The 15,654-nt window shown below is 42.0% G+C and overlaps 1 protein-coding gene across 2 annotated transcripts in view; it reads left to right on the forward strand.

Annotated features, from left to right (window-relative positions):
* Positions 1 to 1,950: 1,950 nt before the first annotated feature.
* Positions 1,951 to 15,654, forward strand: part of ZC2HC1A (zinc finger C2HC-type containing 1A) — a 34,527-nt gene continuing 20,823 nt past the window's right edge. For both annotated transcript variants that reach the window (XM_052704017.1, XM_052704018.1), the window contains exons 1-4: positions 1,951 to 2,036; positions 13,568 to 13,641; positions 14,345 to 14,461; positions 14,661 to 14,796. In XM_052704017.1, coding sequence (XP_052559977.1) covers positions 2,021 to 2,036; positions 13,568 to 13,641; positions 14,345 to 14,461; positions 14,661 to 14,796 — 343 coding nt within the window. In that variant the 5' untranslated portion in view covers positions 1,951 to 2,020. The remainder of the gene's footprint in view (positions 2,037 to 13,567; positions 13,642 to 14,344; positions 14,462 to 14,660; positions 14,797 to 15,654) is intronic.

Consider the following 15,654-nt stretch of genomic DNA (forward strand, 5'->3'; position numbering starts at 1 on the left):
TGGACAATTTGCAAGCGTTAGGTCTCTGCAGCATAGTGGCAAACAGCTTTCTTCTGCCAGGGCCTGTAATTTTACAAACATGAGCTCCACAGATCAAAGGCAAATTTGAAATGCATTTTCAGCATGGTTCTGAACCACCCAGAGAAACTGCAGCTAGAGTTACTGCAAAATTTTGACACAGTGGATGATTTAAACATATACTTGTCATAGTTTACATGCTGAGTGTTGGGCATGCAGCACTTAGATCTGTGGAGCTCATGTGATCGTAACAGTGATACTATGGACAAGGAAATATGATTTCAAAGTGCACAGAAAAGACAGAAATAATTTTGGTAAGATTTATTATTGTTTACACTGAGAAATTTTATTAGTTGTTTGTCATCTCGAAGACAAGTAAAGGAGCTTAAAAAGTAATCCTAAAAAATTATTGAAATGCTTTTATTGCTATAGATGTGAAGTTTTAACAGATCAAAAGGAGCTGCTCTGGTAAAAAGCACCACAAAAGCATAGTCACTGACAGTTCAGTGGTATTGTTTTCCAAAAGCGGGCCTTGTAGCCTGTTGATCTTGTAGCATAAGATGATCTCAGTGGATAAGGAACTGGTTGGAATGCCACAGCCAGAGGACTGTTGTCCAGATGAGCAGTGATGAGCAGTGTCCCCCAGGGGACTGCAACACATGCTGGACCCCTGGACCAGTGCTCTTTAACATCTTTATGAGTGACATAGATGATGGGATTGAGTGCACCCTCAGTAAGCTTGCAGATGACACCAAACTGAGTAGTACAGTTGATAAGGGAGAAGGAAGGGATGCCACCCTAAGGGACCCCAGTAAACACAAAAGGTCCTGGTAAACCTAGTGAGGTTCAACAAAGCCAAGTGCAAGATGTTGAACTTTGGTCCAGGCAATTCTAGATATATATACAGACTGGGAGAAGAACATAAGAGCAGCCCTGCTGTGAAGGACTTGGGGGTCCTGGCAGATGAAAGACATAACGTGGGTCAGCAGTGTGTGTTTGCAGCCTGGAAGGCCAACTGTATTCTGGGCTGCATCAAAGACAGATGGTCAGCAATGGTGGGGAGGTGATTGTCCCACTCTACTCTGACCTTTGCAGGACCCTTCTGGAGTACTGCATCCTTTTCCAGGCTCTCAACACGTGAAAGATGTGAAGAGCTTCCAGAGAAGGGCTACAAGGATGATCAGAGGCTGAAGGATCTCTCCTGCAAAAACAGGTTGAAGGGCTTGGGCTTGTCCAGTCTGGAGAAGGCTCTAGGGTGACCTCATTATGGCCTTCCAATATTTAAAGGGATATTATAAAGGGAAATTTTTTTTTTTTTTTTTTTTTTTTTTTTTACATTGGTAGACAGTGTTAGGACAACAGGAGAATGAGGTTTTAAACTAATGATGGTAAAATTAGATGTAAGGGGAAGCTTTTTTGCTGTGTGGTGAGGTGCTGGAATAGGCTGCCCAGAGAGACTGTGGATGCCCCGTCCCTGGAGGTGTTCAAGGCCAGGTTGGATGGGGTTCCAGGCAGATGATGCCTGGATGTAGTGGCTGTCAACCCTGCTCACAGCAGGAGGGTTGGAACTAGATGATCTTTAAAGTCCCTTCCAACCCAAGCTATTCTATGATTCTATATTCATTTCCTTCATATATGTGCCTATTTAATGAGGAGGAAAGGACGAGGAACCCACTGCCTACAAACACAAAAAACATTTTTCGTGCTTTTCACTCGGCTGCCCCGTGTTTTTACACCATCAAGGGCAGCGCACCACACACCGGCAGCCGTGCCCTCAGCGCAACTCCATCCCCCCCTGCCAGCCGGGAGCCGCTCAGAGGAAGGCGGCAAGCCGCCCTACTCCCAGCCCGGCATTGCGGCCCCGAGGGGCGGTGAGGCCCGTCCCGCCCGCTCCGGCCGCCCAATGGGAGCGGCGGATGTTAGCGGGCCGGGAGGTGGCGGCGTTGCCACAGCAGCGGCGGCGGAGCGGGACTGGGTTGGGCGCTGGCGGTCGGGGCGAACCATGGAAGGGCTGGAAGGTGAGGGGCAGCGGTGGGGGGCGGCTAGAAAGGCCTCAGCCGTCCGGCGGGGCAGCGGGAACCGTTCGGGGTGGGCCACGCTCCGGTTTCGTGGTGCTGCGGGCGCGTCTGGGCGGTGGCGGCGGGAGCTGCGGGAGCTGCGGGCCGGGCGCAGCTTTCCTCGTTCGGAGCCCGGCCTCGCCGCGCCGTAGTGCTGGGGAGCGCAGCCGGGCACGCTTCGGTGGTCGGCGAGCGGGGGGGAGAGGCTGTGCGTCCGGGCGGGCTGGGGGTGCCGGCGGGCGGGGCCGCGCTTTGTCCCCGGCTCTGCTCCGCTGCCGCAGCCCGGCGGGCGGGCTGGGCGGTTCCGCCGCCCGCTTGGCGCTCGGGGGACGCTGCTGCGGGGAGGCTGTGCCCGCTTCTCTGCTTTTGCTCACGGAGGATGAAGTCATGGTACAGCCGTAATTCCTGGGGAGCGCTCGGTGCCGCGAAAACGAGGTGTGTGTTTGCTGACAGAGTATTTGCAACTTTATCCCGTGCCAGTTGCTTCGGTGAAGATATCATCACCCTTCCGACCATACGTCGCAGTGAAATGCCAGCCTGAACTTAAGAAGTTGCGGCTTGCCTTAGAATGCTTAGTAAATCTGCCATTACTGCGTTTGATGAGCTGCTGTAACCATATTAAGAAAAAATGCAGCCTCGTTCTGAGTAATTGTCACAAAACAGTCGTTGAGGCTCCCATGCTGAGCTTCGCAGGCAATAACTGCGTGTTTAAACAGGGGTGAGCATTAGCTAGCCTTTGTCCTTTGTCCCTCCGAGCACTGGTGTCACTCACAGCGAGCGTCTGTCCTTTCTCTATGTCCTAACCATAGATGTTATGGTCATCAGGCTCTTCTCCTATGAGCAGTGACTTCAGCAAGACTATAGATTAGGGCAGCATTATTTGGCATTAAAATCCCAAGAGGTTTTCTGTTATTTAATTTGCTCTTACGCCTTCCCTGTTAGTGAGATTTGAAAGGTGATGTCCAGCGGTTTATCAAATAATGTTTTGGGTTTGGTTTTGTTTTTTGTTTTGCCTCTGACTGATGATGATCCTATGCTGCCTGCCCAGAAGGGGGAAGCTTGCTTTGGTTTTGAGTCAGCTGCATGTTTGCTTGCAGTTGGGACTGCGTATTATCTGCAGCCCATCCATCAATTGATTTGGCTGTGAGCTAATTTAATGAAGCCAGCTATGCCAGCTGTGTTGTATAAGCTCCAGTAGCTTCATAACCGAGGGTAGGGAGAATGGTCATCTACAGATTACAGAAGGCTAAGAAAGTTTGTCATTATTGGGTTGGATTTCTCCTTGTTCTGTCTGCTGGTTGGTGTGCCTTCTGGAGAAGAGTTACACTTCTATTGTTTCAGTAGATACAGGCAGTGGTGGGAAGAAGAACTTCTAAATTGTAGGCTCTCATGCTTACTCAGCCCTTGTTTGAAATCACTTTCAAAAGCTAGAGCTTATCAGAGTTATTTTGTTTTCCATGGCATGGAATGTTCCTTCTGAGCACTCAAGATCAATTTGAGCATAGTATGGGTATTGAGACATTTCTAAAATTCAAGATGACCTTTGTTCTGAAGACTCATATCCCACACTGTTATCTAGCTTCTTTGAAATTAAGTAATAGAATTTTCTGCATCTTTTGGGGTTAGTTTGTACTACTTTCCTGTCTTTGAACATTGCCAAAACACAAAATACTGCTTTTTTTTTTTTTCTTTTATTAAAGCACAAACTATTAGTGCTCCTAGAGCTGCAGTGTACATAAGCACACACAGCTTTTGTATACAGGTTTTTCAGTTTAAGACATCTCTATTGAACATTAAGGTAGGCTCTAATGACGTTCATATGGGAAGATGGCCCCAAGAGAGGAAAACAGGCAAAACCAACAGTAAAGATGGATTATTTTGCTAGATGTTGTGTTTTTCTCTCTGTCTCTGATTCACCAGTGACTCAGAAGAAAGTTGTTGGTTGCCATTTTGGATTAAATTTGTGTTAAGGAGCACAGTTGCCCAGTCATTCATCCAGCATGGAAGCAAGGGCTGCTCCTGAAATCCGGCTCAGCCTGCTCCTTGTCTGGGGTTAGGGCTCAGCAAAACCAATTCCCAGGGCTGATTTGTGCAGCTGGTCTGGGGAGTTGTGAGGTGAGGGATATAATTAGGGTGCAGGGCAGGACTTTGGCTTTTGGCTGCATTCTCCTGGTGTGTTTTTGTGGTGGTGGAAGGGCCCTCAGGCATGAATTGCCTGGCCAGGACTTCTTGCCTTCAGAAGCTGATGCTTTATTTTCTGAAGCTCAGCAACATTGAGGTGAGATCTGTTTTATTTCTGACAATTCAAGCATGCTTTTAATAAGAAGTAAGTTTACACAGTTTGTAATGATTCTTTCCATTATGTGAAGAGTTGAACGTGTATTAGTTGGCTTGTTGAGCTGCATTAGTGACATTTAAGAAGTGGAATAGTACTTTTTATGTTGTGGCTGCGTTTTTCTCACTATGCACAAGTTTAAATGTTCAGTAAAATGGCAAAGTAGCTTTCTGTACAACTTAAATGTTGCTTTCAAAGTTCACTTGTGCTGGTTTTTTGATGTCTGCTTTATTTTTTCAGTTGTCTACCAGTACTGTTGTATTACTAGACTGGTGTTGAAAGTCACATTTAGAACTACAAAGCTTTGTACAAAGGAATCAGTGCGCACATTTCAAGTGACAAATTTGTTACATGCTTTGAAAGTTGTATCTGGGATTCCTGACTTGACATTTATTACTTTGTAGCCTGTGTGGGTTTGACTGTTCTTCAGTTCATTTGTTTAATTTGTTTAATTTCCTGGAGAATGTACTGAGAGCAATGACTGCAGGAAGCAATGATCTTTAAGGTGAGTTAAAAGCCCTGCCCTGGGTAACCTGGTGTGTGCTGAGTCTGAAGGCCACTTGCCATGGTTTGGTGTGTGCTAGTGGCTCTCACTGCTGGATGGCAGAAGGGCTGTCACATCAGTGCAGTTATCCCTGTGCTTTGCTGAGGATGATGGAGGAGGGGCCCAAGCACTGAATTCCTCACTTGAGCAGGAACAGTCCAATGGTGGCATTAAATCAGCTGCACTCTTAGGCTCTTGTTTTTTTTCTGGGAGGGTGCTGGCAGTAGCTGCCGAAGCTGAAGAAATGCTTATTCCCACACTTGTTCACAGCCATCCCAGCAGGTCAGAATGGCTGCTGCCTGGAGGGTGAAGGGCACGGGGCAGCTGTGGATGAAGGCAGCACCCACAAAGCCCCAGCAGCCAGGGAGGGCTCAAAGGGGATGGGTGGCTGCGGGCTGTAGCCTGAAGCTTCCCCTGCACACACTAAGCAGGATCTGTTACTGCCATTAAGCTTTCAGGCTCTGAGCAGTCTGGGTGTGCCCCTGTGGACTGTTACTAATAAAGCTTGCTGTATAGCATCTCCTGGGAGCTGAGGACTGTGCTGAAGGAGCGTTTTTTTTCCTGGACCTTTCACTTACCCTGATAATGTCTGAGACCCCACCGCAAACAGTTGAGGCATAATACTTTGGGGCTTAGTATTAGTAACATGACCACTGGATGCAAGTGCATGTGCTTGCTTTCAGTTTGGGAGTGAGCCAATGCCCGCTTCCTTTGCCTTATTATTATTTTCCTTATGCTGTAGGAAATTATTACTTTGTTTTCAAAACAGAAATATATGAGCTTCCTTTCCCTTTGGTGTACATCTTTGCCTTACCTCTGGATGTGTACTGCAGCTTCCTTACTTTGGCAGCCATTTTCTTAAGCTGCATTTCTGTAACATTCTGGCTTTTTCTTTTTTTTTCTCCTGAAAGTATCTAATTTGTCTGAGAGAAGGAAAAATAAATGTTATGATTCTTAAATCAGCAAGCTGGAAAACTGCTGTCATCTGAAATCCAAGACTAACATAAATGTATATATTTTTAAGAATGTGCTACTCTAGTAGTTATTAAAGCATAATAAGTAACTTTGCGTTGTACTGCTGTGTTTTACACATGTTTGCCCCTCTGGTAAGCGATATAATTTTTACATTTAATACACTGAATAACCATGGACAAGTTTAGTTTTTTGACACCTTTTTATTTTTATTTTTGATTAGCGCTTATGTTTCAGGAAAGAAACTGAAATGAAATGTTTTGGGGGCTGCCAATGCAAGACTGGCAGAGTGAAGGTCAGCGTGAGGAGGCCGGGCTGCATCTGGCTACCTGCTTACTGTCAGCACAATTCTTCAACCACACATAGATTTTGCAAGTCATGTGATTTCTAATGGTGACTAGCTGATGTTAAAGCTCATTAACAGAAGACCAAATAGCGTGTTTGGAAGTCAGATCGATCACGCAGAACTATTTAATTGCCTTGGGTTTTGATATATATGGTATGCGTTGAAGGGGAAGCTCTCATAGGCTTTTGTGTGTCACAACTGAATGCCTCTCCAAAGTGCCTGCACACCCATGCTCAAGTGTGTGGAACAAATTGAAGGAATTGGAGATCTGTGCACAGCTGCAGGACTGCAGTGTCACTGGGGCCACAGGAACGCGGCAGTGGCTGCTGCACTGTGGTTGGGTACAGGCTGTGCAGGAAGAACCAGCCAGATGGCAAGCAGAGGTTGCCTTTGTGTGGGAGAGCAGTGGAGCCTTACTGTGGGACTGGAGAGGATCAAACATAGCAAGCAGAGCAATAGGGGAACTGTCGTATTTGTATGTCTGCTACAAGCCACTTGATGAGGCAGAAGTCCTCTTCAGATAGGTGGAAGGAGCCTTGGCCCTCACAGGAGATTTTACCCACCGTTATCTGCTGGAGGAACAAGTCAGCAGAGTATGAGCAGTCCAGAAGGCTTTTGATGTATATCAGTGACAACTTCCTGACCCAGGTAAAGATAGATGTGGAAAAGTCTGCTGGACCTCACAGCATGAATAAGGAAGCATTGCCTGCAGGGGTGAAGGTCAGGGCAGCCATACATGTGTTGGCTATCAGGTGAATGCATTCAGGGTCCTGAGAAGAGAGGGCAAGAAGGAGAATCAGGACCCTGGCCTTGAGGAGAGAAGACTTTGTCCTGTTTAGGGATCTGCTTGGAAGTGTCGTGTAGGAGTGGGGAGAAGTAGTTTCAGGAAGATATTTAGTGTGACATCAGCATGTTTTCACATTGGAAGTTATGCTTCAGATGAGAAAGGGAAGAAGAAAGCATAGAGAGTTACAGAGAAGTGTAATGCATCATGATACACGTTTTGCATGTGCCTGTGTTGCTGTTCTAGACTGTGTGCAATTCACTTCTCAGTCACAAAAAGAACTTATTCAGAGAATCCTCCTCCAGCTTGTCACTCTGAGGCAGAGGGGTTCTCCTCAGCATGTTATTTTCAAGGAAGTAATACAGAACTCGCCATAATCAGACTCATGTTCGTTACAATAGCAGTAATTTTGACAAATATAGTACACTTGCATTGTCAGGCTGGAGAGCTGATAAAGGAGTATGCAGGAGGTACTAGGAAAGCCTCACTGAAGCTTTTCAGCTTGAAGGAGTTGAAGTTTTGCTGCTTTCTGATATCTTTAGTAAGCAGAAGTGACAGGTTTACATAAGATTAGACTCCATTGTCAATACAATAGTAAAAAAGAATGAATCTCTCCTCTGAAATCAGGCAGAGATAGAAGTAGACAGAATCATCATAGAATGGCTTGGGTTGGAAAGGACCTTTAAGAACACCTAGGTCCAAACTCCTGCTGTGGGCAGGATCACCACCCAGCTGATGAGGCTGCCTAGAGCCCCGTCCAGTCTGGCCTTAAACATCTCCAGAGATGGGAGCATCCACAGCTTGTCTTGGCAGCCAGTGCCTCACCACCCTCAGAGTAAAAAATGTCTTCCTAGCATCTCCCCTAAATTTCCTCTCTTTTGATTTGAAGCAATTCCCCCTTGTCTTATTACTATTAGACCATGTAAAAAGCTGGTAGAAGTAGATTGGTTTACTACTTATTGTGAAAAACCTGATGGCCTAAAAACTTTGAATTATGCAAGAAGGCTGAATAGTAAAGAATGACCTTACTATGATTTCCTCTTGCTTTTTCTTCCTGTGTATTTGTGAGTGGCATGAGCTAGTAAGGGCGAGGTTGGGATGTAAATCATTTCCATCATCAGAGTTCAGCAAAGTACTGCCCATTGTTAAGCAGAATCACGTTTGATTTTATTTTTTTCATTTTTGCTTCAGACAAAAACTTGTAGAATTAGTATTCTGTTTTTTCAGTCATTTCAGCACCAGGTCAGTGCTGCTTAGTTGACATATGTTGGAGTCTGCCCCCAGGAAATGGTGTTGTGGATTGATGGTACAATTCCTCAGTCAATGAGACTGGTTTTTTTTTTGGTAGCTGAAGCATATGGATTTATGCACAAAATAACTGGCTTTTGGGGATGGGAGTTGTGCCAAAAACAATACATTCAATTTTCCAGGGAAATTTGGCATGCACTCTTCCACAAATATCTTTCAGTATTTGCAGACCACTTGTCAAGTAGGTAATGCCAAAGTTGGAATTCATACCAGAGTGTTTCTGCATGTTTGAATGCAGTGGCACTTGGTGGTTCTTGTTATTACAGTTGTCTGGCCAAAGTCATTTAGTACTGTCATTGCTGCAGATAAATTAAAGGCTTAGAAGGGCAATCAAACAGGTCTCATAACATTACAAAATACTGTTATTGAGACCAAGTATTGCTTTAATCTTTGTAGTCTTATTTCTTTGGAGCGTCCTGCACCTTATATCTAAGTATGTGCAGATGTACATGGAAACGCACAGCTTTCCAAAAGTGTAAACTGTAATGAAACTTCAATTATTAACTGCTCAGCAGTACTGAAGGCTTCTGCTCCTCAGTATGCAGTCTATTTTACACAACTTGCTTGTTTCTTCAGCATGACAGTAGGAGCTAACATTATGGCTGGGACTGCATCAAATCAAACTTGTATGTTTCTGTGGGCCCACACATTACTGTACAACAGAAGATAAATCTGGGAACTGACAGCTTGTAGTTTCCACTCTAAATCAGTTGCTGTGTTTGAATGTGGTGGGAAGAAGAGAAGCTGTTCCCTAGAAATCTAGCTTTCAAAGAAGTTTAAATTCATCTGTAGTTGAACTAAAAGCCCCGTGCTGCCTGAGAGGCTCTGTGAGGCTCTATTGTCGGACTTTGAGGTCCACCCAAACTTCTCAGCAAAACTGCAGCCTTGAGAAGAGAAAGTACAGGAAACTAGACTGTGACCACATCTGAAAGGAATGTGTGGGGTAACTTATTCATGTGCAGGTAGAAAAAGAAATGAAGAATGAAAGACTGTTCAGAAATGCAAGCGGTGAATTTGGATGAATTTGGTCATGAGATATCGGGAGATTTATGAACAAAGCTGCAACAATCTGATGACTTAATGATTGACAACCAACATCTTAGTAGGTTGATCTCTGTTTTTGAGACCTAATCTCAGGCAGACAGTAGAATTGGGTGTAAACCTGCGTGTCATAGTTCTGGCAACATTCAATGAAAATACTTCTTTTATTGGTATATACATGACCATCTTGAACATAATTTTCTTACAAAATGATGTAATTATTACTGTTTAAATAAAATGATGTTATTCATGTTTAAAATTGGCACATAAATTACTGGTGATATCCCTGCACTATTGCCAGACTTCAAAGAAGACTGAACAAAAATTTACAAACTGCTGTGATGCTATTTTAGAGCCAATTTCTATTCTCCTACTCATGTGCCAAGTAAACTCTTTCTTGTGTGTCTTGATTCAGGTGTTACCTTTCTATTTTATCTTCTTTCCCATACAACCAAGTTGAATCTATTACCTTTCTTACTTGCATCTTTATTATTCCGTGTGTTGCTGTACTCCTTTTCCCTTCCCTTCTTATCTTGTCAATGGTTTTGATGGTGTTGGGATGGTGGCATGCTTCTCATCGGCCTTGCCTGAAGGCCATGGTGGAGGATCTTTTCCTCACAGTGCTTTACAGCCTAGGATGGAAAGTGATTGTGACAGGAGAGAGTTCCAGTGCACAGCTGTGGAGGTTCCTCTGCAGAGCTGTCCTGGGTGCTCATGCAGCACAGAACTCATACAGTACCAGAACTGTCAGCCTGTGCTCCTTAATAAATGGATTCTGCTGTTTGATTTATTCTTACTTGTTATTGCTTTTAAGCCTTAAATGCATTGAGGAGTGCCTTAATCAGGAAAAGAGATCCCTATGGACTGCCGTTTGCTGCTACATTTTGAATTGCTACTTTAGGGAAAACCTTGCTGAAGTTAGTTGTGATGTAAATACAACTTTGGACGAGCGAGAAAAAAATAATTTTGTCTCTTGTTAATTGCATACCTTATGTGTAACGAGTGCTAGGTATTGTATGTTATTGCCTTTAGGAGGAAAAAAAAAAAAGCAAACTCACCAACTTTTTTCACAATTTCACAATTTTATTGCCATCGTTTATTTTAAAATCAGCAGGTTTCATGTTGATGTTACTCACCTTTCTGTAAAGTTCCTGAGCTCTTAAAAAGGAAATGTTAACATGTTATGGATTTATTTTTTAATTCTCTGTTTTTACTGAAGAATAAAAAAGCAATGAGGAAGAAGTGAAGGGATAAACACAGTGGGTTTGGGGTCAGTGATCTGTGTTACAGGGGAAGTTTTGGCAGTAGCTCTTGACAAGTGTGGCTGAGTACCTGCCAGCAGCACAGGAGAGTTAGGAATGCTGGAAGGAAATAGAGTTCAGTAACTGTAGCTGGTGAGTGCTAATTAGCACTTGTTATGTGTTGAAATGCCTTATGTAAATACTGCTGGATTAGCTGAGCATCTGTCAAGTCTGCTTTTTTTCATGGTGAATTCAAATATAAACATAAATTCCTAAGTGCAGCAAAAAGAAGAATATGGTGGAAGATATAGCTATTGTGCTACATTAGATTGTATCCATAGTACTGTGTTCAGTTTTGGGCACCTCAATACAGAAAGGACATTGAGGTGCTGGAGCAGGTCCAAAGAAGGGCAACAAGGCTTGTGAAGGGCTTGGAGAACATGCCGTACGAGGAGAGACTGAAGGAACTGGGGCTGTTCAGTCTGGGAAAAAGGAGACTGATGGGAGACCTTATTGCTCTCTTCCAATACCTGAAAGGTGGTTACAGCAAGAGGGGGTTGGTCTCTTCTCACTGGTGTCAGGTGGCAGGATGAGGGGAAATGGCCTGAAGTTGTGCCAGGGTAAGTTTAGCTTGGATATCAGGAAACACATCTTTACGGAAGGGTTGTTAAGCACTGGAATAGGCTGGAGGTTGAGTCACCATCCCTGGATGTGTTTAAAAACCATTTGGATGTGGTGCTCAGGGACATGATTTAGTTGTGGGTTGTTAGGATAGTAGGGTTGGGTCGTGGTTGGACTTTAAGGTCTTTCCAACCTGAGTACTTCTATGATTCTATTCTTCATTCACCAAGGCAGATATGTGAAAGAATTCATCTCTCAGTCAAATCTTGTAATATTATGCTATACACCTGATTACGAGATCACTAATAGTTATTTATTTCAGCCAATTTCTTGAAGACACAAAGGGTGTCACTTTGTATTTCTATGAAATGCCTCTCTCACTTGTTGGCAGGTCTGAGAATTGTATTAGAAAAATGTCACAAAATAAAGTTCTCTGTTTTTTTCAAAACGGAAGTGACTTTGCACTGTTGCACTGTTGAGAGTGCTGAGAATCCAGAAGAATGAAGTAATGGAACAAGAAAGTCTGTGCATATCTGGTATTTTTGATTGGGAGAATTGAAGGGTGCCTCCAACCACTGCCTCTTTGCTTACCCTTGAGAAAAGCAATGAGGGAGGTTCCAGCTGTCAGAGCTATGCATGAGAAGTTTGCATCTTGCTACCTGTGATTAGTGTTTAAAGGAACAGATCTGTGGTAAAAATTTCAGGTATGATTGTTTAAAGCAAAGGTTGGAAAGATACCATCAACAGTAATAATAATAAAAAAATAATAACCTTTCCTGTTTTGTGTTGTTAACATGCAAGTGTAACTCGGATGCAAGAATAGATGAAAAGCAAGATCTACCTGGAATGCTTTCTTTCCTGCTTTCCCTCTGCTTGTGTAAATACAAATGCGTTTAGATTACAGGAATGAACACTTAATTATTACTTAAACTACACATCTCAGTTACTGTCTGTGCGGTCCTGCTATGCTGTGATAAGGGCCTACTTGTGTCTACATGGAAAAGGTGTGTAAATTAATGAAAACACAATATATACAGAAGCGTGTTCATCTGGAAAACACTTTCTGTATGATTTTTAATTCTTAAAAACTGTGTTGTAAAAATATACAATGAATTATTATACTACATACAATTAATGTGTACGTAAAAGTAGCAGAAATAGATTTAATGGTTACGTGTTGCTACTGGAAATCTCATTTAATTTCAATCTTTAAACTTGAAAAATGCATTAACTGGGAGCCATGGCCACTTGAATCTGCATTTACTTGCCTTGAAGCATTTTGTTCAGCTTTCTATTTTCTATAGGACTGATTCTCTGGTCCTAATTGATGTGTATGTATGTTTAGTTGGAAAACTGTTTACTACTGAGGAACAAAAATAATATGAACTTTGAACTTTCTTATGTTTATAACTTCTGTAGTTTCAACCACTAGTTTGCCTAAAGGGCATAGAGCTGTACTTTCAGATTGAGTACAGAGGAAGAAACTAGTACATCTTAAGCTTGATCCAGATTTACTCCCTCTACTGATGTGTATGTGTATGTTCCTATAATTGTGTTACAATGCTTTATATAATAGATACATGTCATTTATAAGCCTTATGTAGCTTTTCATCTCTGCCTCAACTCCATCATATAATACATACTACATGAATATACTGGCTTGAAGGAACTTGAATACTGTGACTTATTATGTTTTGTTTTTTTTTAATCTGGTTCTATGAATCAGTCAGAGCTTTAATAGAAAGATCTGAAATGTTTGTGTAAGCTGTCAGCTTATAACCTATATCAAATGTCTCATAAAAATAGCCTTCAAGAATTTTTCTAAGGCAAAGTGAAATAGTTTAACTTAATAGAGAGAAATAAGTGATGAGATGTGGCTTCTCTGTGATGTTTTGACAGGTGGTTCTCTTTCGAAGACATCATTCTCACTAAGAATTGTTGTTCTCCACATTTCTGTTTGGGCTGTCAGTGAGACTTGGTGTGAATGAGTCCTTTTCGTGCTGTTGTGCAGGCATTCCTTTAAAGGTGCAAAGTCTCATGTTCTAGATCATTAGAATTCATGCTGACTTTTTACTGGGCCAGGCTGCTTTGAAAAGTTACGTAAGGAGTTGTGTATCACCCTTTCCTTTCTGATCAATGCGGTCTTTGCACAGTTCAAAGAACACATTTTAACAGTGACAGCTGTTGTTATTGCCAAGTATATGAGGTTAGCAAGCCAGAAAGAATTCTTTTTAGTACAAATTTAAACAAATTTTCTTATAGAACTATGTTTTTTTGTTTGTTTGTTTGTTTGTTTTAAGGTGAGATTGCAGTGCAAACTGGAGATCTGTTGCCATGTAGGATTTGTGGAAGGACTTTCTTTCCAGCAGCACTGGTAAGTTGTATGAGCACTGTTGGCTTTTACATTTGATAAGTCAATATGAAAGTTAAGCAGTGATCAGAATAGTTAAATAAAGAAGATCTAGATTATTGCTTTTTTCTGTTTTTATTTCTATTTTCTCAAGTTAACAATTCCCATTGTCTCAGTCTTGAAGCTATTTAAAGATTAATTGTATTTTGGCATCCTGTCACATTCTGGAAATTCAGATGCTTCCAAAGATGTTTTCTCTGGGGCCACAGAATCATTCCTTGCCTCTGCAAATGTAAGGCCTAACACCATTCCATCTTACCTAGCAAATGAAGTGTTCTGTTAGCAGTTTTCAAAATTCCTGCCTCTTCAGTCTTAATATAAGTTGAATTGTCCTTAAATATAAATATGAATTTCAGACAGTTTCTGATCCATCTTTCCTCTTAATACCAGTGCTGCCTACAACCTATCAGTTTCTTTATTTGTAAAGAGCAAATACAGATGCCTCCCTTTCTCCTCCTTGCTCAGACCCCATACCCCAGTTCCTGTATGTCTGTTAAAAAAAAGTAATGCTGGCATAGGAATTTGAGCGAAAGCACTCTAATCTTACTCATCAGGACCTGAGCCTCATTTGCTTATTTGCACATCTAGAAAGAGGAAAATAACATGTTAATAACATATTTCTAAAAATAAATTCTGCTTTCTCTTTAATTTCTTCTTCTATTTGTAGAAAAAGCATGGACCCATTTGCCAAAAAACTTCTGCCAAGAAAAGGAAGACATTCGATTCCAGCCGCCAGAGAGCAGAAGGAACTGACATTCCCACAGTAAAACCTCTTAAGCCACGGGTATGTTATAATTTACTCCCTATATGAACATTTTAGGTAAAATATGTATACATTATAATAAGGTTTACTTCTGCTGGCAACTTGTGATAATTAGATCGATCAACAAGGATCTGGAATGAATTTATAATAAATGTATTTAATGTGAAATAAGAGCTTCAAACATAAAAAGTTGTGGGGTTTGTTTTTTTTGACTTCTTAGCCAGAACCCCCCAAAAAGCCATCCAATTGGAGACGAAAGCATGAGGAATTCATAGCCACTATACGAGCAGCCAAAGGACTTAATCTTAAAGATGGTGGAAAACTTCCTCCACCACCTCCGCCATCATATGACCCTGGTATGTAAAACTATTGAGTTCCTTAAAGACTTTTTTGTAACTTAAACAATATATAAAATTTTTGTATATTGGGGACTTTTTTTGAATACAATATTCATGAGTTCTTGAAGATTCCTATCTGCTTATCCCTATGCAAATGTTCTTTCATGACTGTTGGATCTGACTGGCTAGTTGTCCTGAGTGGTTTTCAATGCCTGTTACTTTGTTTTTAATGCACCAAAAGGTGGTTATAGCCAACTTGCTAGTATGTTACATACTGTAGGTTGTACAAATTGTTTCAGCACCTTATTTCTATCTTCTGCAGCAGAACAACTCAGAGCAAAGTTTCTTTTTAATTGGCTGCCAATTCTGGACATCTACATCCTTTATATATTGTGAAGATGTGTGTTTGTCCAGTGTAGTCTACCATTTCTTTCTGACTTCAGATGTAGTTTCATAATTGCACTGTATGTACTTAACTGTTCTAGGCATGCTTGTGATCCTTCCTCATGCACTGGGTAAGGCTTGTGTTTTAGAGTATGTGAGATCAGTGGAACTTGTATTAATATGCGAGTAACATTTCTTCAGTGGCCTCAGACCTTGAGTTAGGATAAACATGGAAGCAGTCTGGGGTGATAAGGTAAAAACACTTTTAAGTGAACTTCTGTCATGTGATTGTAGGTTGGAGAATATCTTTGTTCAGGTCTTAAGAGGTAAGCCATTTGATTAACTCAGTGGTCATTTTCAGAAAGACTGGGAAAAAACATAAAAAATCATCTATTTGCTTCTGGCTGTCTGTGATCTTGTGAGGATGTCAGTAGTTTACACCTTCGTTCTCCTCAGGAAATGTATTAGTCCTAGTATAAGGACTGTAGCTGT

Source organism: Tympanuchus pallidicinctus, unplaced genomic scaffold (assembly GCF_026119805.1).
Source record: "Tympanuchus pallidicinctus isolate F22 unplaced genomic scaffold, pur_lepc_1.0 scaffold5, whole genome shotgun sequence".
NCBI classification, from domain to species: Eukaryota; Metazoa; Chordata; class Aves; order Galliformes; family Phasianidae; genus Tympanuchus; species Tympanuchus pallidicinctus.